This window comes from Sciurus vulgaris (genome assembly GCF_902686455.1).
Source record: "Sciurus vulgaris genome assembly, chromosome: 9".
Taxonomy (NCBI): domain Eukaryota; kingdom Metazoa; phylum Chordata; class Mammalia; order Rodentia; family Sciuridae; genus Sciurus; species Sciurus vulgaris.
The window spans coordinates 18,792,697-18,814,871 of NC_136469.1; the positions used below are offsets into that span (position 1 = coordinate 18,792,697).

The 22,175-nt window shown below is 42.9% G+C and overlaps 2 protein-coding genes and 1 long non-coding RNA gene across 4 annotated transcripts in view; 1 reads left to right on the forward strand and 2 right to left on the reverse strand.

Moving 5' to 3' along the window:
- ELF2 (E74 like ETS transcription factor 2) overlaps positions 1-6,758 on the reverse strand; it is a 103,792-nt gene extending 97,034 nt beyond the window's left edge. The window contains exon 1 of one of the 2 annotated variants that reach the window (XM_079154833.1): positions 6,560-6,758. The gene's annotated coding sequence lies outside the window, so the exon portion shown is untranslated. The remainder of the gene's footprint in view (positions 1-6,559) is intronic. The other variant, XM_079154832.1, reaches the window with a different exon arrangement.
- LOC306669226 (uncharacterized protein) overlaps positions 1-7,368 on the reverse strand; it is a gene marked incomplete at its 5' end in the record, with an annotated part of 36,120 nt that extends 28,752 nt beyond the window's left edge. The window contains 3 exons of the mRNA XM_079153102.1: positions 5,209-6,559; positions 6,621-6,998; positions 7,135-7,368. Of these exons, the coding sequence (XP_079009228.1) occupies positions 5,480-6,559; positions 6,621-6,998; positions 7,135-7,368 (1,692 nt within the window). The 3' untranslated portion in view covers positions 5,209-5,479. The remainder of the gene's footprint in view (positions 1-5,208; positions 6,560-6,620; positions 6,999-7,134) is intronic.
- Positions 1-22,175, forward strand: part of LOC306670203 — a 505,412-nt gene that overhangs the window by 465,277 nt on the left and 17,960 nt on the right. The window contains exon 2 of the long non-coding RNA XR_013766345.1: positions 1,602-1,862. This is a non-coding gene — a long non-coding RNA (uncharacterized lncRNA). The remainder of the gene's footprint in view (positions 1-1,601; positions 1,863-22,175) is intronic.

A 22,175-nucleotide genomic window follows, 5' to 3' on the forward strand; every position in this document is an offset into this window, starting at 1 on the left:
CAATCAGTAATTTTTAATTTCCTAAGTAGAAAAAACCCAGGCCCTGATGCTTTCACTGGTAAGCTCTATCAAATATATTCAATAAGACATAACACCAATCCTTCACAACTTACAGAGAACAGAAGCAGAAATGCTCAATTCATTCCCTGAGCCAGCATTGCTCTTGTGCCAAATCCAAAGATTATCACAAGAAAATAAATATACAAGGCTGGTAACTCAGTGGTAGAGTACTTGCCCAGCATGCACTGGGCTCTGAGTCCTGGGTTCCATTCCAACACTGCAAAAAAAATCATCTTTTCTTTTTCTTTTTTTGGTTTAAGAGAATATGCAGACCAACATCCTTACAAATGTAGATGCAAAAATGTTCAATCAAAATCAACAAATTAATTATGCAAAATATAATAATTATATACAATGACCAAGTTCCATTTTCCCAAGAATACAAAGGTTAATTTAACACCTGAAAATCAAATAACAATATACAATATTAACCAAATAAAGGACAAAACCACATGATCATACTCAAACACTAGGGTGACCAACCTTACTGATTTGTCCAGAACTGAGGGGCTTCCCAAGATCTGAGACTTTCAGACCTAAATCCAGGAAAGTCCTGGGAAAACTCACAGCTGGTCATGCTAATACAAAAAGCACTTGAAAAAATTCATGACAAAACACTGAACAAATTAGAAATAAAAAGGAACTTCCTTTACCAATTATGGTAGCATCTATAAAAATAATATCCAGCATTACAATCTTAATGATAAAAGACAATTCTTTTCTTCATTAGAATGTGCAGATGCCTGCCTCTTACCACTTTTAATCAACCTTGTACTGATGATCAAGTTATGAAAGGGAAGAAGGAAAGGAGAGGGCATAGAGAGGGGAGAAACGGGAGGGAAAGAGGAATGCATTCTGATTAGAAAGGAAGAAGTAAACTATTTTACTCACAGAGACATGATACCATATGTAGAAAAATACTAAGGAATTCACACACACGCCAAAAGAAAAAGAAGACACCAACACCAAAAAACAAAATGATTTCAGTGAAGTTGAAGGATACAAGATCCTCCTGCAAAAATCAACTATTTCAAACAAAAAAAAAAAAAAATCAACTATTTCTATTAATACAAGCAACAAAAATCTGACACAAATTTAAAAGACAATTCCATTCACAAATGCAATCAAAAAGAATAAAACACTCAGGCATGAACCGATCAAAAGTAGCATTAATGTAGTATATGCACACAACGAAATATTACTGAGCCTTTAAAAAAGAAGGAAATTGCACAATATGCAACGTGGGTAAACTTCCAAACATTTTACTAAGTGAGAAATAAAGTGAGACATAGGACAATACATTCAATTATGAGGTATCTAAAAGTGAAACTCAAAGACAGCAGAATGGTGACTTCCAGGGGCTGGGGGGTGGGAGGAGTAAAGACCAATGGACATAAGTTTCAGTTATGGCAAGATGAATAAATTCTAGTGATCTGTGATTCAATATTTTGCCTACAGTGAACAATACTGTATTATAACACTTAAAAAGTTAAGGGTACCATCAATGGTGGCACATGACTGTAATCCCTGTGGCTCAGGAGGCCAAGGGCGGAAAATAGCAAGTTCAAGGTCAATCTCAGCAACTAACTAACCAAGGCCCTAAACAACTTAGTGAGACCCTGTCCTCAAAATAAAAACGAGGACTGGGGATGTGGCTTAGTGGCTAAACACCCCTGGGTTCAATCTCTGGTACCCAAAAAAAAAATGTGAGAGTAGATCTGACCTTTAGTGTTTTTACTACAATAAAAAAATACTTTTTAAAAAAAGAAATGGGGGGCTGGGGAGATAGCTCAGTCGGTAGAGTGCTTGCCTTGCAAGCACAGGCCCTGGGTTCGATCCCCAGCACCCAAAAAAAAAAAAAAAAAAAAAAAAAGAAATGAAGGATTTGTTCACTGAAAAATACAAACCACTATTGTAGATAAATGTTGAAGATGATCAGTAAATTGTAAGAAATTTTCAAGTTCATATATTAGAAGACTCAATATGGTAAGACCACAGTTATCTTCAAATTGATTTATAGATTCAATGCAATCTCTAATGAAAATTCCAGCAGATTTTTTTGCAGAAACTGAGAGTCAATCTTAAAAAATTTTACATAGGACCCAGAAACAGTCAAAACACTTTTAAAAACAAAACAAAATTGGAAGGCTTATACCAACTGGTTTCATAACTTACCAAAAAGCACAATGAACTCATACAGATTAATAAAGAAATTAAGGATAGACATATATATAATGGAATAAGAATTAAGAGTACAGAGATAAATTTGTACATTTACAATCAATGGGGAAATGATCACCTTTTCAACAAACAGTACGAGAATAATCCATAGGCAAAAGAAGAATTTAGACCCTTGTTTCACATCATACAGAAAAATTAACTCAAAATAGATCAATTAAATCTAAATGTAAGAACTAAAACTTAAAACTTATAAAAAGAAAACAAAGGAGAAAATCCTCAGGAACTTGGATTAGGCAAAGATTTTATATAAGACAACAAAACCATGATCTATAAAATTAAAAATTAAAAAACTGGATTTCATCCAAATTAAAATTTGCTTCAAAAACCCCTAATACTCAATTAAAAAACAAAGGAGGGGCTGAGGATATAGCTCAGTTGGTAGCCACAAGGCCCTGGGTTCAATCCCCAGTAACCACAAAAAAAAAAAAAAAAAAAAAAAAAAAAAAAAAAAAAAAAAAGAAAGCTGGGATTGCAGCTCAGTGGCAGAGCGCTTGCCTAGCATGTGTGAGGCACTGGGTTCGATTTTCAGCACCACATATAAATTCAAAAAATAAAATAAAGGTCCATCACACCTAAAAAAATTTTTTAAAGGGGTAAAGAGAAAAGCACTCACAGACTAGTAAGAAATATTTGCAAACCATATCTAAAAAAGAATTTATATCCAGAATATATTACAAATTTACAACTCAGTAAGAAGTCATTCAATCCAACTTAAAAATGGACAAAAGATTTGAACAGTTGTCACCAAAAAAGATATATGAATGGGTAATAATCATATGAAAAGATGCTCAACACTGTGAGTCATAAGGAAAATTGAAATTAAAACTACAATAAATTAACCACTTCATATTCACTCAAAGAGCTATAATAAAAAAAAGACAGTAAGTATTGTCAAGGATATGAAGAAAACTGGAATTCTCATACATTACTGTTAAGAATGTAAATGGTACAATCACTTTAAGAAACAGTTTGGCAGTTTCTTCAAAATTTCAACATTGGGGCTGGAACTATAGCTCAGTTGGTAGAGTGCTTGTCTTACATGCACAAGGTCCTGGGTTCAATCCCAGCACCACCAAAAAAAAAAAAAAAGTTAAACATATGCTGGGCACAGTGCACTTGCCTGTAATCCCAGTGACTGAAGAGTCTGAGGATGATGCAGGAGGATCCCAAATTCAAAGCCAGCAACAAAGCAAGGGCCTAAGCAACTCAGTGAGACCCTGTCTCAAAATAAAAAAATTAAAAGGGGGGAGGGATGTGGCTCAGTGGTTAAGTGCATCTGGGTTTAATCCCTGGTACCAAAAAAAAGTTAAACATGTCAAAGTAATTCTATTCCCAGGTATATACCCTAGAGAAACAAAAGTGTGTATTCACATAAAGACTTAAAGACATAAAGACTTCACAGAGCATTATTTAAAATATGCCCAAAACTGAAAACAATCCAAGTATTTATCAAGTGATCAAGCTATATCAAAAAGAGGTACATCCATACAAAAAATTACTATTCAGCAATAAAAAGGAATAAAAACCTAATACTAATACATGCTACAGTATGGCTGAATCTCAAAACAACATGCTAAGTGAAAAAAGTCAGGTGCAAAAGACTACATATTGTATAATTCCATCATATGAAGTACCCAGAAAAAGCAAATCTATGAGACAAGACAAATGGTAATTGCCTAGGGCTGAGGGATGAGGGGAATGAGAAGTAACTGCAAACAGGCCAGAGAGAACTTTGAGAAAGAAATTATTCTAAAATAGGCCTGTTTCAGAATTTTATGTATTTACTAAAAATTATTGAATCATTTTGAATGAGTATATACTCCCAGACATGCACAGCACGCCTATAATCCCAGCAGTTAGGGAGGCTGAGGCAGGAGAATCCATAGTTCAAAGCCAAACTGCAATAGCGAGACCCTGTCTCTAAATAAAATACAAAATATGGCTGGGGATGTAGCTCCGTGGCACCCCTGAGTTCAATCCCCAGTACCAAAAAATTTAAAAAACAACAACAATAATAAAGTGTATACTCTCAAGAGAAATGAAAACGTGCCCACATTTAAAAAAAAAAAAAAAAAAAAAAAACTGTACACATACAGCCACAGCATTATTCATAAAGAAAATGTTAAACTCAAATGTTCATCAGGGGATGAGTGGATATTTATACAATGGAATATTATTCAGCAATAAAAAGAAGTACTGACACGCACTACAATATGCATAGATTTTTAAAACACTGTGAAAGAAGCCAGTCACAAATGACAACGTACTATAAATTTCACTTACACGAAATTTCCAGGACAGGCAAATCTACAGATAGAAAGGTGATGGGTGGATGCCTAGAACTCAGAGTGTTGGGGGGGGAAATGGCGACTGCTACTGATCCAGTGATAAGCATGTTCTAAAACTGCTGAAGGTAATGATTGCACAACTCTGTGAATATACTAAAAACCACTTAACTGTACACTTTAAATCAAACTGAAAGGCACGTGAATCATATCTCAACAAAGCTGTTATCTCTCCCCCCAAAAAAGGTACAGAACTTGGGAGCAGGTAAAACCATCGACACTGGCAGGGCCTACCACACCCCACCACAACTCAGGATACTTAGGATAGAAAACTCCCAGTTTGAAACTCTTTCTAATCATACTCAGACCTATTTTCTACATGCGTATACCTTAACTGAGGTACAGTGAATAACGCAAATAATTGGCTGTTTAAAAATACGATAATATTACATATTCCAACTTCAAACCCATTTTCAATTTTTTACTTGTGTGTTGAACTACTAGATGTCTCAGTTACATTCATATGAATGCACTCAGTAAACTGTATTGCCTTATATAAACTTCAATTCCTCCTAACTTCCCCTAAATACAACTATTTTCCAGCCATACAAAGCTACTCCACCTTCTGAAGCAGCGCTCCATAGCCACCCCAGTGGAGCCGACCTTCTGTGCTCCTGGCACTGGAGAAAGTGCACAATTCGCCTCTCGACGGAGACTCGGATAAAAAAAAAAAAGCAGTCTGATGCCAAACGCACAGTTACTGTTCTCCTATCGCCGCCGGACTGAAATCTAAGCCACACAGGTGAAGCAAGTGTTCAAAACACAAGAAAGGAGGGCTCCGTTTACAACGAGGCGCCCCCTCTTCGCGCTCATTTGATGAAGTACTGAGAAACTTAAAGGCTATTCTCGGGGGACCTGTCTCCTACAAAGGCAGCCCGGGACGCGGGCACCCGAAGACCACCAGAAACTGCAATCTGGAGCACTCCTGGTGTTATGAACATTTTCTGTCCTTTACCGACGGAATAAAAACGCCCCAGTGGGGCGAGGGGGGCCGGCTGCCCGGCGCACAGCGCGGCGGGGCCAGCGCGTCCGGAGCCGGGCAGAGCCTCGCCGACCCCTCGCGCGCCCCCACGACGCTCCGGAGCGCGGTCCCCGAGGGCCAGCTCCGCCCGCGAAGGACCCCGAAGGCGGTCACTGGACGTGCGTGTCACTGAGCCCGTTTTTGTTTTGTTTAAAATAGATTCCGCGCAGAGCCGAGCCTCCCTACCCCCCGGGAATAGGGGAGCTGGCAGCAGGGGGGCCGGCGTGGAGAGCGAGAATAAAAGAACGGCCGAGTACAACCTGTCGTGCCAGCCGGCGGCGGAGGCAAGGAAGGGTACGCGGCGGCGATAAGGCCCGACGGGGGAAGGAAACTGCTGTCCAGCCCTCCCGCCGCCCCGGGCGGCCGGAGCCTCCCAGGTCCCGCCCCGAGCTCGCCGCCCAGCCCCGGCGCCGGCCGCAGCCTCCCGCCGACACAGACCCTCCCAGGGACGCGCTTCCCTCCGGAGCCCGACCCCCGCCCTGGCCTCCCCCGGAGCCGAGGGCGGGTCAGTGCAGTCCGCTCCTCGCCAGAGGTGACTCGCGCCGAGATGTAAACACAGCGCGACCAGCTGCGCGGGCCCATCCCCCCCGCCGGGGTCCGTAACCCCGTCCCTGCCCCGCGCCCCGCGCTCCCCGCGGGCAGGCGCGCAGCGCGCCTTCGCCTTTCTCCAAGTCCCGCTCCCGACCGTTGCCCGGGGCGCTGAGTCCCCTTCCCCCAGCCCCCGGCCGGTGTCACCGCCACAGCCTCCGGAAAACCCCTCCGCAAAGCCGGGAGCAAACAACACAGGCGCGGGGCGGGGGCGCGGAGGGAGGCGGCGGCACTCGGGACGGCAGGGCTTTATCGCCGCGCCCTCCGCGCTCCCTCTCGCCAGCTCGGCGGCCCGCGCTCTTACCTGCTCTCCACGTCGCCGGGAAGACGGCGGCGTCCCTTCCCTCCCAGCAGGGGCCGCGGACTAGCCGCTGCTGCCGCCGGCCGTTGGCCGGGGCGTCCGGAGGGAGCCGGGGCCTCCCCGGCAGCCCGAGCCGCTCCACAGGGAGAGGAGGAGACAAACAGAGGCGCGCCTGCCCCGCGCAGCGCCCCCCGCCCGCGCCACCCCACCGACCCCCAACCGCCGCGGCGACGGGCGGCGACACAGAGCCCGGCGCGGGGAGCACTGGTGGCCCCCGCCCCGCTCCCGGCCCCCCCCCTCCACCCCCGCTCGGCTCCTCCCCTTCGGCCTCCTGCCGCCGCCACCAGGACACTCGAGTCCGCCTCCCCCACCCCGCCCGCTCCGGGCGCTCCTCCCTCCCCACGCGGCGGGGGGGCGGCAAACCGCCAGTCACCCGCAGCGCCTGTCAAACGCGGGCCGGCTATTTATACAACCCCGCGGGGCCCCGCCGCCCCGGCCCCCGCCAGCCAGCCGAGCCTGCCCCTCGCGCTCATCGATCCCCGCCCTCCCCTCGTCGCCCAACTTCTCCCCAAACCCGCCTTCTCAGTAAAGACGCTCGCTACTTGTCCTGCCCCTGGGGGGTCTCCGCCATGCCGCTCTCTGCCCCGGCCCCGGACTGCGCGGGGGCTCTGCCGCGCGGGGCGGCGCGTGGGGACGGCGGAGCCGCGCGTGCACCTGCAGCGCCCGCCCGCCATCTCCCCGCCGGCCGTGACGGCACGCACACTCCCTCGCCACTCTCCGGAGCCCTCCGCGGGCCCGCCTGTCACCCCCATCCCCAACTCGGGACTCCCGCCCTTCTCAGGGGACGCTCCGCACTGGGGCGGTCTGACAGTGGGGACCCAGGGTCGCAAAAACTCCGGGTCGTGTTCTCCCGCTCCCGGCCTCGCTAAGTGAAAGGTGGGGGCGCGGGCGGGCAGGAGCGCGACGCCGGCCCCCGCCCCGGCCGCTGACGCACGTGGCGCACCGCCCCGGCAGCCTCGCGCCCCTCGGCGCCGCCGCTCCTCCCCGCTCGCAAACGCCCGGCCTTGTACAAACCCGCGGACCCCGCCCCGTTCCCAGAAATTACCACCCGCCCAACGGCCCGGCCGCGCGGCGGTTGGTGCCCGCGTTTGCTGGCGGTCGGGCGGCGGGGCCCAGCGCGCAGCTGCGGAGCGCGGCGGGCGGCCCCTCGCGCTGCCCCGGGAGCCCGGCGCCCGCACCGAGCCTTTGTCGCTCCTCGCCGGGTCGGCGACGGAGAAGTAACTCTAGCCCCAGTGTCGATGCGAGACTGAGGGAGTGTGGCGGAGTAGTCTTGTGGCCCAAGTGCCTGCGAATGCGAAAACGAAAACCCAGCAGAAGCTGCACGCTTCTGGTTTCCACACTTTCACACAAAGGGGAACCTCTGCGCGGGGCGCACTCACGCGCCTTCAAGTGCACAAAAGCCAATGACACGGTGCCCTCCCGGTCCTGCGTCTGGAGCGTCTCGTTAATGGTCTTTCTTAGGCAGGGTTATGCATACAAACCCCTCTATCTGTTCCCCGCCGCCGCCACCGTTCCCCGCCGCCGCGTTTTCTTGTATTTGTTGCTTTAACAAAGAGCATTGACTGTCCCGGTGCGCGCGGGGACTGATTCGGCTCCCCTCGGGCGTCGGCAGCCTCACCGAGAGGGACCTGGCGCTCGGTGCAGCATTCACCAGGTTGGCTTCTGGGCTCCAGTGTTTCTCTTTTGCTGTTTCACAGCCACTTTTGAACGAAGAAGAAACCCTGAGCAATATGAGCGATAGCTGAACTTGAAAGGAACGTGGGAACCATGGAAATAACCCTAGAGTAAGGCTCAAAGGTCAGAGAACCACAAGAGGCTCCACTGTTCTTTAAATCCCTGAAGAACCAAAGAATTGAGTAATCTCTTTTTTTAAAGTTATTATTGCCTTTCTGTTTACAGGGGGGTGAATCTTCCTTTCTTAAGCAGCACTGGGAGCGCTTGTTCTTATTTAAGAGATGCTTACTATTAAAATGCAGGAGAAACCTAATCAGAGATCCGCTTAGTTCAGACGGAGTTTTGTGAATTTCTGAGTTCTAAGACACGGCAACCATTGCCACCAGTTTGAACCAAGGAATTTATGGAGCTTTGTAAGCATTTTAAAAAAAATAATAATAATTTTTTTTTTTTTTTTTTTTTTTTGTACTGGGGATTGAACTCAGGAGCACTCAATCAACCGAACCACATCCCTAGCCCTGTTTTGTATTTTATTTAGAGACAGGGTCTCACTAAGTTGCTTAGTGCCTCACCATTGCTGAGGCTGGCTTTGAACTTGCAATCCTCCTGCCTCAGCCTCCAAAGCTGCTGGGATTACTGGCCTGCCACTGCACCCGACTCATTCCAAATTTAAGGCACAGTAAACAAGGTACTGCAAATGGCATTCTTTCTAGGGCTGTTTTTATCCCCCATTTCTTGCAGAGTAGACTATCACTCTGGGAACCATTGCCCACTTGGATGTTTGTAAGTAATAGTCATCATTAATGCATCTGCATAACATTAAGGAGCATGCAAGGACAAAACTTGATTCCTGAAGTTAAGGATAGCTTTTACCTGCTGGGTCATATCATTCCTATTAGCCATCTTGAAAAGAAATGTATCTCAGTGCCATTGGAAGTAACCTGGGAAGTCCCAGGCTGATAGCAGCAGTAGATATTATTGTTCCCAAGTTTTCACTTTCCATGCCTGCATACACTTTGAAATGTGGATTTGTAGTTCCTCCCATTAGAGATAGAATGAACCTCCACCCTGTTGATGTTGAGTGTAGATCATTTCGTTTCCTTTTGACCAAAGGAGTATGGGCAGAAGTGACTGTATTGGTTCTGGACCTGGCCTGGCCATGTAATGCGTGTTTCTGCTTGCCTCACTGGCGCTCCTGCCTCCCACAATGTGAGGAACATGCCTGGAAGTCCTGGTCCAAGAAAGATGAGACATACATGGAACAGGTCTGGAACCACCCCAGCATGCTGACAGCAAACTGTACAATACAGGATGTTTTGCAAGCCCTGTGTTTTTGGGTGCTCAGTTTCCCAGGATTAGTGTTGCTGACAGAATAGCAGAGCAATCTATCCTCATTTACTCCACTTTTTTATTGAATGGGACCCTTAGTATTGGCCTTAATGGTGGCAAACTTGATGTTTTTGGCACAGCTCTTTGGTGGTGAGTGGGTCTTAGAAAGACAAATCCCTAGTGGAAGCAGGCCAAACAGCAATAAAGCCTTCTCAAGACCTCATGGTTTGGCTAGAGATGTGGCTCAGTGGTTAAGTGCCCTGGGTTCAATCCCTGGTACAAAAAAAAAAAAAAAAGAAAGAAAGAAAGAAAGAAAGAAAAGAAAAACCTCATGGTCAGTAGGAAAAGCCCAGTGTGACCATTAGCATGCTAGTGATCATGGAACACATCTCCATGTGATTACTGGATTGCTTTCGCCTTTGTTTTTTTGTTCATTTGATTTGGTGGTTTGGTTTGGGTTTTTAGGACTTGGGGGTACCTTTGTATTTTATATCACATAATTTATTTCCTAATTATACATGTGATTCATTAATACATTCTTATCAATTTTTGAGTAACACAAAATAAACTATTTAAAAATCTAAGTCCCTTGGGCTGAGGTGATAACTCAGTGGCAGAGTGCTTGCTAGCATGTGTGAGGCACTGGGTTCTATTCTCAGCACAGCATATGAATAAATAAGATAAAGATCCCTTAACAACCAAAAAATATATGTATTAAAAAAAATCCAAGTCCCTTCCCCTCTCTGCTTCTTTTTCCATTCCTCACTTACCCTTCATATGTACCTGGCCATCACATACCTCTTCTAAAGGTAACCATAAATGGCTTAACTTGTAAGTCTTCAGACTCTCTTCCTGGGCATTTATATACATATAGAAGCTCTTGTATAAATTAAATATGAATGGGATTACATAATATATGTATTAGGTAGAATGATTTATCCTTCTTTTCTCCATGTTTATTTCATCTTTGTTCTCTCAATTATATAGGAAATTCTTTTTAAAAATCTGGCCTGTCTTCTGTGTGACAGGCTAGCCAGAGGAAGAGATGTTCCTGCTTTTATATCAAAATGTTAAAAGGGAGAAATACCCTTCAGGACTCAGTATAGGGGTGGCAGTGGCAATTAACGTGAGCAAGAACTGGGTACAGTGGCCCACGCCTGTAATCCAAGCTGCTCTCCCAGCAGCTCTGGAGACTGAGGTAGGAGGATCACAGGTTCAAAGCCAGCCTCAGCAACTTAGTGAAGCTTTAAGCAACCTAGTGAGACATAGTCTCAAATAAAAAGGACTTGGGGTGTGGCTCAGTGGCAGAGCACCCCTGGTTTCAGTCCCTGGTACCAAAAAAGAGGAACACAAGAGAAAACTAAGTTCTCAACGTGGTAGGCAGTAAATCAATTCCCTCTCCCAACCTGGAAATCAGCATGGGGGCTACTCCTTCGAGACACTGAGTTATATTTGATTAAATAAGGCCAGGTTTCTTTACCATATGTAAAGTAAGCAGTCCAAGAGAACAGAGTGCCTTCACCTAGCCTTAGGACTCACCCATTGTCACTTCTGCTGTGTTCTGTTGGTCACACAGATCAGTCCTAATTCAGTGTGCGAGGACACTACCCAAGTTCATTAATACCAGGAGATAAGGATGCTAGGGGCCATCTAGGGAGCTGGCTGCCACAAGGGCTTTCATGGTTGTGAGTTTTGAATGACTGAGATAATCCTTAAACTTGTAGTCCTGATCATTGCAGGTTGGCAAATTCCCTAGTTGCCAATGACTATGTAGACTTTACGAGAACAGCCAGAAAAATCTCGTCTTTGGCCTCTCCTTAAAGAACAAGTGGTTCTGGGCAGCTCTCCAGTTGCATTCTGGTGTTGACCTACCTTGTTTGTGAATCAGTCTATCCATCCCTCCCACCACCCCATCCTGGGTTTCTACAAAGAAGGTTATTCATAATTCTCCTATGTGCTGTGTCTGCAGAGGAACTAGTCACCAAATCATTTTTAGGTATTGTCTTGCTTTTTATGAATCAGATTTTTTAAAGCATGTTATAATTAGCAAATTATAAGAGACTTGCCTTACAGAATCACAAAAACCAAATAATTTGGGGGGGAACACCTTATGTTTTCAGAATCCAATGAAAGCAATTTTCAGGATGAAATTTGTACCATCAAATGCAATCAGATAAAATAAGCAGAAAGTATAAAGTTTTTCAGGAAGAAGTTCCCAGAATTGCACTTGTAACGTTATGTTTTCTAATAAAATAAGTTGTCATTTTATAATCTGAGTTCTTGACCTGTTTTTCTCTTTCCACATTTTTTATTGGTGCATTATACTTGTACATAATGATGGGATTTGTGTTACATATTTATATGTGCACACAAATATAACAATATATTTTGACCATACCATTCCCCAGCCCTTCCTACCTCCTTTCCTTCCTCCCATTCCCTGGTCCTTTATATATATATATATATATATATATATATATATATATATATATAAATTTTTTTTTTTTTTTTTTTTTTTGCGGTGCTGGGGATCGAACCCAGGGCCTTGTGCTTGCAAGAGCGAGCACTCTACCAACTGAGCTATCTCCCCAGCCCTCAATATATTTTTAAAGCAGCTTTCTCTTTAAAATAATGCTTTAGTTGAACATTTTTATTCCACCTACAAATAATTATTTTTAAAAAAACATTTTATTGCTTTATTAAAATATTTAAAGTGTTCAAGATGAATTGAACTTCATTCTAGGTAGAATTTCTAAATTTCAATGTTAAAACCAACTTTTGTAAGCAGATTTTACTTTTTTATAAAATTAAGTGAAATGAAATATAAAGATATTAGTGATTTCAATCTTTAAAATAGACATAAAGATATTAGTAACTTTAATCTTTAAAATTTCTGAATAAAATTGGTTTCTTAATAAAATTCAGGGAAAATGCCATACTAGTGGGGGGAAATACTGGAAATAAATTTTCCTGTTTGTGAGCTGAACAGTCTTTTAAGAGTATTGAACCCTCTTTCTTCCATGCTTCTAAGTTAAAATTCATTCCACAGATCACCCTAAAGATTAGAAAAATAAGCTGGACTCAGTGTTGTGTGCCTATAATCTGAGCAACTTTGGAGGCTGAGGCAGGAGAACTGCAGGTTCAAGACCAACCTCAACAATTTAGCGAGGCCTTAAGGTCTTAGGGAGCTCTGTCTCAAAATAAAACATAAAACAAAAAGGACTAGGGATGTGGTTCAGTACTTAAGCACCCCTGGGTTCATTCGCCACTAAAGGAAAAAAGTAGAAAAAGAAACCAAAAATTTTCTTTTCTTATAATTTATTAGTTTCCTTCTCTGGAAATTTTTCCTACTTGTGTGCCAATTACAGTATGTAGCATTATATTAGTAATATATAATAACAATGTATACACTGATAGGTATTTTGTGTTCATTCATCTTATGAACAGCATTATTATCTCCATCTTAACAGTTGACACCAAAACAAAGAGGTTGAGACATTTGCCCAAAGTCACACAGCCAGTAGCAGATAATGAGCCTTCTCCACATCACACTTCTAAACTCCCTTCTTGAAACACAGATGGCAGCCTTGTGTCAAGTGTTCTTATCAAACATCAAGGATGAAAAATATTCTCTACTTCAGGGTGGACACCAGCTACATGACACATTCCCCAATTTTTAGGGCATTGCTGCCACCTTGCAGCCCGACTCACCTCTGCCAGGCCTGCCAGTTCCGCCCAACATGCAGGTACTAACGCAGTGCTGTTTCTGGCATGTTCCCCATCTCCCACTCTGCAGTCACTCCCTGCACTCTGGCTGTCAACAAATTCCCTCCGCTCCAGCCTATGGCTTCTGTGCCCTGCTCTTCCTGCGCCCTTCCTGCCCACGGCAGTGTGTCTGAGCAGGCTTTCTGTATCTGCTGGTGATACCGACTACCAAACACAAAGACAGAAAGTGAAAGCCAGGAGAAGTCGGTCAACATGGAGGTTGAAAGGGCTCCAGGAGAACCACAGTTAAAACGTGAGTAGGCAAAAGAAAACCAGTGGATCAAATGGAGGAAGAGCCGAGAGTTGTAAGATAGTTTGAATCTACTTGAAAGACTGGCAGCTTTCATAATGGGAATGCAGTTCTGTGGTTAAAGTTGATAGTCAAGAGTCTACCAGGGGTCTGGGGAGATAGCTCAGCTGGTAGAGTGCTTGCCTCGCAAGCACAAGGCCCTGAGTTTGATCCCCAGTACCAAAAAAAAAAAAAAAAAGTCTATGAGGGGCTGGGGTTGTGGATCAGAGGTAGAGTGAGGCGCTGGGTTAGATCCTCCTCCTCCTCCTCCTCCCTGTCGTCTCCAGGGTGAAGGCTTGGTCAGGCCACCTCCCCATGTAGTGTCCTCTCCTATGGCCAGGCAATACCTCTGACACGTGATTTGAAGGAAGCAAAGCTAGGAGAGCTGAAGACGCTTGTCCACAGTCACACAGTAGAAGGCAGATTGGACATTGGACCTTCTCCAGAGCCTGAGCAAAGAAATAGAAATTATAAGATAAGAAAGATCTGTGTACTTCAGATATGCTGTTTTCTATTCTTGTACAAGAAAACAATTCAAAGATCCGATCAGAGAAAAGAAAGAAAACATAGTAAATACACTTACCATTTGGTATGCTAGGTAACAACTATAAATTTCTAAATTTAACAGCAGTCTGAAATGGTAACATTATGAGGATAGCATGTGAAAAATCTTGATGAGCTATAGATAAAAATATCTATAAAAAATACCCTTACCATGGACTGGGAATGTGGCGCAGTGGCAGAGCACCAGCCTAGCATGACTGAGGCCCTGGCTTCCATCGCCAGCACTGCAACAACAACAAAGTTCTTGCAGATAACAAGTAAGCTCTGAATGTGAAGGAACACAGCCTCACTTAAATACAGTCCTCCAAGGATTAGTGCAAGAGAGCAAATTTCAAAGTGGAGTTGGGCAACAGATATACCTGCTACCACTCTGAGAACTGAGTGTTCTTGATGATTCTCGCTCTTTTTCTTTTCTTCCTTTTTATTCTGCAAGGATTGAACCCAGGGCCTGGCGCATACTAGACAAGCACTCTACACTGAGGTCCATCCCCAACCTACATGGCCCCCACTATGGTGACCACTCCCACCCGACCCTGGGCTGGAAGGGTTCTCCGACTGAACACTCTGGTTTCACTGCCACTCTGCTCTCATGGGCTGTGCATGCTCTGCTTCCATCCTCACATACTTTCATTCCTACCCAAGACCCCTCTAGTTCAGCTGGGGCCTGATGCTTTTCGGTGTGACTTCAGGACCCTCCCCAGAAGCCATGCTTGCACTTTGTGACTGCTGTCTTTGACTCTAACTAGCCGATCGAATCAACCAGGGACACCTCATCTAAGTTGGACTTGTATTTGTTCTTTCAAGAATTCAAGATTGGAACCAAGAGACCACCTACAGTGTCTCACTGTATCTGGGAGCTCCTGTGTGTGATTGGGGTGTGGGGAAGACCCCTGATCTGCCACTGAGAAGCAGGGAAAGCTCCTAGGCTGTGGCCCTGCCAACAGGAGAAACTGTTAACTTAGAAAGCAAGAGCAACGTGGGTGGATTCCTGGAAACTTCCCGATCCTCTCCATTCTGGTGACCAGAAGCCAACTTTAATAAGGCCTAAAGCTTAATACAGTATGAAGGTCCTTCTTTAAAAAAAAAAAAAAAAAAAAAAATTGTGACACCAAATTAGGTATGAATATGAATATTTATTTAGTTTGGGAAATAAATCATTTTTAAAATGACAGATTTTTAAAAGCCCTTAACTACCTTCAGTATTACAAAATCCAGAAAACCAAAATACACTATGTCTTTCATTAATTGCCTAACATATTTCTAAAATAATTTTCCTACATTTATTCACTACATACTCTCTCATTATCTCTTCATATAATGATTTTGCAATTTATTTTATATAGAGATAATAGAAAGATAATTCATTTTTTTCCTCTAGAAAATATTAAAATTTATTTTTGTTTTTGTTCTTTTCAGGGCCAAAGACCAAACAAACTCAGGGCTGTGTGTGTGCTATGCAAGCACTCTGCCACTGAACTAAATCCCCAGCCCCTAAAAATTGTTTTTTTATAACTCATAATCTAAAAAAGTTTATCCCAGCCTCATGACTTGTCATCAATAATGTCATATAGATTTTTAGTACTGCTTTCAATTTTAGTGAACTTCTACCACATTTCTTTCATATGGAACTTCTACCACATTTCTTTCATTCCAGTTTTCTTATGCGGTGACTAACCTTAAATTCTTTATTTTTTATTTTTTATTTTTTTGCAGTGCTGAGGATTAAATCCAGGGCCTTGTGCTTGTGAGGCATGCACTCTACCAACTGAGTTATATCCCCAGCCCTTAAATAGTCTTTGGATTAAAAAATAAAAAATTAATTAGCTACTCTTCTGTCAGTTGTAATATGAAATAATCCAGAACTTATTTTCAAAAATATATCTTTTCCTTTTAAATAATTGCTTTTGGTATGATCTGAAATTATGAACTCAGATCACTGTTTTTGGCATAATCATTATTTTGTACTATAGACCTTTAATTTTTATGTAAATAAAAATTTAAAATATATTTAAAACTAAAAATGAATTCAACCATATATTTTTAAAATGAGAGAAAGAATGCTTCACATGCATACTAATAAGAAGTCTTTAGTTGTTTTCTTTAAATATTCCAAAATGTCTTATCAAATTAAATTATACATCTAAGTTTCATCAAAATTCATACTATTTTACATCTTTTTTGTATATGAGTTTGTCTTCCACATCTCAAACAATGTCTTTTAGAATCTTCACGTTGTCATTGTGGGACATGATGCAGGGTTTGAATAATTTACAGTGGATCCGTACAGTGCATGTGAACCTTATTGAAAAATCCAAGTTGGCATGCATGTTACATGCCCCATCTAGGGATTAGAACTGGTTCACTTAAATCATGAACCTTAAAACGTGACTGTTGCAAAATACTGAAGTGGACTAAAACCTCAGGTATTATGGAGGCAATTACTGACCCAGCCCTCTACCTGGAGAAAAATAGCTCACGGTGGCTGTGACAGACTCCAGGTGAATAGAGAGAAAAAGATCTTCACCTGTCATTAAAATGTCTTCAAAAATTTTACAAAAACATTTGACCATTTGAGTATATTGCTAGGGCTCACCCCAGATGTCCTAAAGCAGTCAGCTTAACTAAAAAGCCCTGAAGTTCAAGTTTATCAATCTGAGGCCCATCTGTTTACCTGCCCCCAGGGTCCCCAGGACTCTCTGAATCACCTGTTTCCTTATAATATGCTTTTCTTTTTTGCTTATACATCAAGTTGATTCCCGGTTTTCTGGTTTTTTTTGTTTTTTTTGTTTTTTTTTTTTTTGCGCGCGGTACTGGGGATGGAACTCAGGGCCTTGTGCTTGCAAGGCAAGCACTCTACCAGCTGAGCTATCTCCCCGCCCTGATTCCCAGTTTTTGCAAATCAAAGTGTCTCGTGCAAGGACCTATTATGTTTTTTGCAGATGACACTGCATTTGACTTGTAACTGTTGTGCTTAATGCTGTTTTCAGTTCCACTTGGTTTTCTACATCCCTGCCCTGTTAAACTTCCTGAAGCACAGGTGAGGTCATTACTCGGAATCTCTGAGTACAAATCCTCATCCTAGCATGGAAGACCTGGGTAAAATCTCCCGTCGGTGACTTTCAAGGCTTGCTTTCCACTACTTTTCTCAAAGGAGCCATGTGGCTACTCAGAGAGCCCACCCTGATCTGCCCCACCTGTGCCTGTGCTCCTCCTACTCCAAATCCCTCCCCTGCTCTTTGTCTCTCAGAGCTGCCTGTCTTTCAGGGTCCATCTGAAATGTCATCTCTCCCAGGAAGCTTGTCTGATTTCCTAGCATACCCTCACCCCAAAAACTAAGTGTGATTCTTACCCTTCTTTGGCTCACCACAGCTTTTGGCTTTTACTTTGCCCCGACACTTTATTTTGCCTTAGTTTATAATTATCTCATACAGCAGCCTTACAGATTACACAGGGGATAAGCTTCAAAGTCAGCAAGCAAGACAAAAAAAAAAAAAAAAAAAAAGTAACAGTCAAAACAATTGCTGGAAATATCTTAAGGAGGTCCCAGTTTAGAGAGCAACTTATTGCCGCACTAGATCATCCACACTCCCTGCAAGCATTGAAAGGAATCGCTCTTACAAGTTGGATAAGATTTGGCCTGCATGCGGGGAGCCTATTACATTAACCACAAAATCTTTAAAGCTAAAATCACCCCCAGCATGGCAAAATGTCCCTATTCTAGGAGTCACAGGAACTGAGCAGGACAGTTTCCCCCTTTCCCAAGGCACCCTCCCAGGAGCTGCTCAGTTGAATTGGAATGAGAAGGGAAACTGCCCCATCCATTTAAATCCTCCCTTCTCTTGGCGCATACAATTGAATTCATATACTCTTTAAAAGCATGTATAATGAAATTTTATAGTAGATGAAGTAGATTTAAGAGTGATTAAGATGCAGACTGTGGCAATAAACTACGTTGATCGGTCCCTGGCTCCATCGCCTACGAGATGTATGAACTGTGGCTGTTTATTTACCTATATTCTATCATCTCTAGTTATGTTTATAAAAAGAATAATAATAAGGCCTAATAAGCTTATTATAAGGATTCAATTAATCTGTGAAATAGTATTCTAAACTTTTAATGAAAATTAAATGAGTTTGGATACATATGTGTATAACAGAATAGTGCATACATTAGTGCTTAATACACATTAGCTAATATTATTACTTGTCCTGCCTTTATTTCCGTTTTCTCATCTGTAAAATGAAACTAAGAGTAGTACCTCTTTCATGTACTTGTAGTAATACTTAGAATAGTGCCTATCAGAGAAAATGCTCTGTAAAGATAGGCGGTGATGATGATGTCACCACAATTGTGTCCTCCCTATTGTCAGTTCCTTGGGGACAGGGATATTGTCCTGTACAATTTTGTGTACCACAATGACTCAAATAGTTTCTTGTACATAGAATATTCTAAAAAAAATATTGTAAAATGTCTTTCCCAAAATATTGAATTACATTGATTTTAACTTTTGCAAATTCATAAAAAATAAAAGCAATGTATACTCACGTGACTTGGCTGCCCCCTTAGGATGTTCTTATTGTCTTCTACTAAATTCTTCAAAGTGAAAACTCCCCCAGGGGGCACTGAGTGACTCTGAATACACAGTTATTTAAATACCAAAGTCAACTGTAAATTACTTGGGAATAAGTATTGACTTTGGCTTCCCTGAGTTTCACTAGGTACATCTTTGCTATAAAAACAGATCTTTAAAGAGAGTAATTAATGATCTACAATTTGAAATTTGAAATCACCTTGGAAATGACAAAAAAAAAAAAATAGAATTTTAACTACAGTTCTTTCTTTTTGGGGGGAGTTTCATAGGTCTTTATGTGGTGTGGAGGTGGTAGTATGGTGGTATGGAGGGCAGGGTAATGGGGATTGAATCTAGGGCCTCACACATGCTGAGCAATTGCTCTAACACTGAGCTACACCCCTGCCCAATCCTCTATCTTTTAAATGATACCAACTGACATAAAAAAATTTAGTGATGGATCATTAACATGCTTAGAAAGTTAATACAGCTACGGTCTATTAGTTAAAAGGCTTCATTATCAGGGATGACTTATTTTCCAGGCATGTACTTCTTTAGGAAGAGCTTCCTCTTTCACACATACAACATTCAAGATGACCAATGGAGAGATAGAGGAAAACTCTCAGCCCAGTTAAAACAAGTTTTCCAATCAATAGTACGTTGGAGATCTTAGATGAGGCTCTGTTAACCCCTGCAGTTATCAAATATCCTCTTTCTTACTTTAACAGATGCAAAAATTTTATTTTCCTAGTAACTGATGTGACGATTTCTCTTAGGAATGAGACACACTTTAGTTGAGAAAATTCCATGAAGCCCAAAGTGTAAAGAATCTCCCAAAACAAAATGAAGGGAAGAAGGGCTAGAGAGATAGCTCAGTTGGTAGAGTGCTTGCCTCACAAGCACAAGGCCCTGGGTTCAATCCCCAACACTGCAAAAAATAAAATAAATAAAATTAAAGGGAACAATACGTTGATCCTGCTGGACAGGGAAGGGGTGCAGGTAGACCCCTTGAGGTGAAAAGAAACACAACCCTTCCACCATGTCACCAACCTACAACCATCTTAACCTAAGGTAGAAACATGGAGGGACTCGAGGGAGGAGGCCTGAGGGATTCAAAAAAATCTCTGAGTGGGACCTGGACTCTGGATGCACAAAATGGGTGATGGCACTATGAATTTACCTAAATCTCTGAGAGACGGGAAGACCCCAGGCCCACCTGGTTTACATTAGTAGTAGGACTAGGATAAAAGTAGCTTATTTCCAAAATCATGAAAATTAAAACAACATGGGGAAAAGAAGAAATCAAGATTTTAAGTTCTAAGTAAAACTAGAGAATGTTGCCTGACGAAACCAACCAGACCACTTTCACTATTATGCCAGAAGGAAAATTCCCTGCTATGTTAATAATTTTGAGCAAAATGTGGGAAAGTACCTTAAAAGAGAGATGGGGATGGGGATGTAGCTAAGTGGTAGAGTGCTTGCCTAGCGATCCTGAGTTTGATCCTAAGCACAGCAAGAAAGAGAGAAAGATCACTTTATTCTATATTAGCATCTCTCTTGTATCCTATCCAGAAATTAAGGGCTCTCAAACAGAAATACAAATTTTGTCCATTCTTATCCGAAGAGCTTTTTTTCAGTTAAGATTGGCTTTTTTATTATTATTATAAAAATAACATTCCCATTTTGGAAAAGTTTCAAAATCTAAGATAGTAGATGCATATCTTTCAAAATTATAAAGTCAGTTGATCTCACCGGGCACTCACCTATAATCCAACTGCTCTGGAGGCCAAGACAAGAGGGTCTCAAGTTCAATACCAGCCTCAGCAACTTAGTGAGGCCCTAAGCAACCTTGTGAGACCCTGTTTCAACATATAAAAATGGCTGGGGAGATGGGGAGATGGTTAAGTGTCCCTGGTTCAATCCCCAATACCAAAAAAAAAAAAAAAAAAAAAAAATTTTTAAAGTCAATTTATCTTTAATCTCTCTAAATGCAGAGATCATTCATGGTATTATTCCCAGCGTGAATAGCATGTGCTGAGAATGAATTAATGGTGAAGGTCATAAAACTGGAAATGTTACCTTTAGGGAGGGAAAAAAAGAAAGAAAAAGAAGGAATAATTTTGTACCCTACTCATTGAAATCAGGATTTCTTTTCTTATTGCTGGGGATGGAGCCCAAGGCCTTGCGCACACTAGCCAAGCACACTCTACCACTGATTTATCTCCCTTGCCCCAACTTATCAGGATTATCAGCATTCTTTCTTTTTTTCTTTTTGTAGTCCTAGGGATTTAACTCAGGAACTCAGGGATGCTTTACTTCTGGGTTATATCCCCAGTCCTGTTTTTCATTTTATTTTTAGACAGGATCTCACTAAGTTGCCAAGCCTGGTCTCAAATTTGTAATTTTCCTGCCCCAGCCCCCAAGTTACTGGGGTCACAAGTGTACACCACCACACCTGGGGTTTTAGTCAGGTTTTTGCCTCTGTGACCAAAAGACCTGACGAGGACAATTTTAAAAGAGGAAAAGTTTATTTGGCATTCAGGATTTCAGAGGTCTCAGTTTATAGATGGCCAGTTCTATTGTTCTGGGTCCAACTGAGGCAAAACCTTATGGCAGAAGGGTGTGGAGGAGGAAAGCAGCTCAGCTCAGGGCAGCCCGGAAGCAGGAAAGAGTGAGGAGTCCCCCAGGGCAAAACCTGCTTTCTCCAACCAGGCCCAACCTGCCTACAATTACTACCCAGTAGTCCATTCAGCTATCCATGTATTAGTCCAGCAAATGGATTCATCCACTGATGAGGTCAGAGTCCCGGTCTCATAAAACCCCACTTCTGAACCTTGCTACACTAGGGATCATGCTTTCAGAACATGAGCTTCATAGGGGCCATTCCAGATCCAAATGTGACAGTCCCAAATAAAAGCTGCCTTGCCATTTCAACAGGTGTCACTCAATGTACCTTTATGTAACAAACCAAACCACAGGACAGGCAAGGACAGCTAAAACAAAACCTCTCCTTTCAGGCTGCTCCCTCTCTGTTTTTCTCTGCTTCTCTTGGTAGTCTGGGATTCTTCTTGCAAGTCAACTTGCTTCAGCAGAGATGTTGCAGGCCCGGGACCTCACAGTGCCAGGGACCCCATGGTGAGAGTGAGCATGGGTCACTTCTCACCAAACACAGGGGAGATGGTGCTGCTATGAAAGAATACCACAGACTGGGTTATTATAAACAATGAAGGTTTATTTGCTCACAGTTCTGAACACTGGGAAGCACAGTTGGAGGAGCCCTTTCTGGTGAGGGCCCTCCTGCTGCGTCACAGCATGGGGGAAGGCATCACCTGGGCAAAGAACTCTCTTCTGTAAGAGGGGGCCAGAC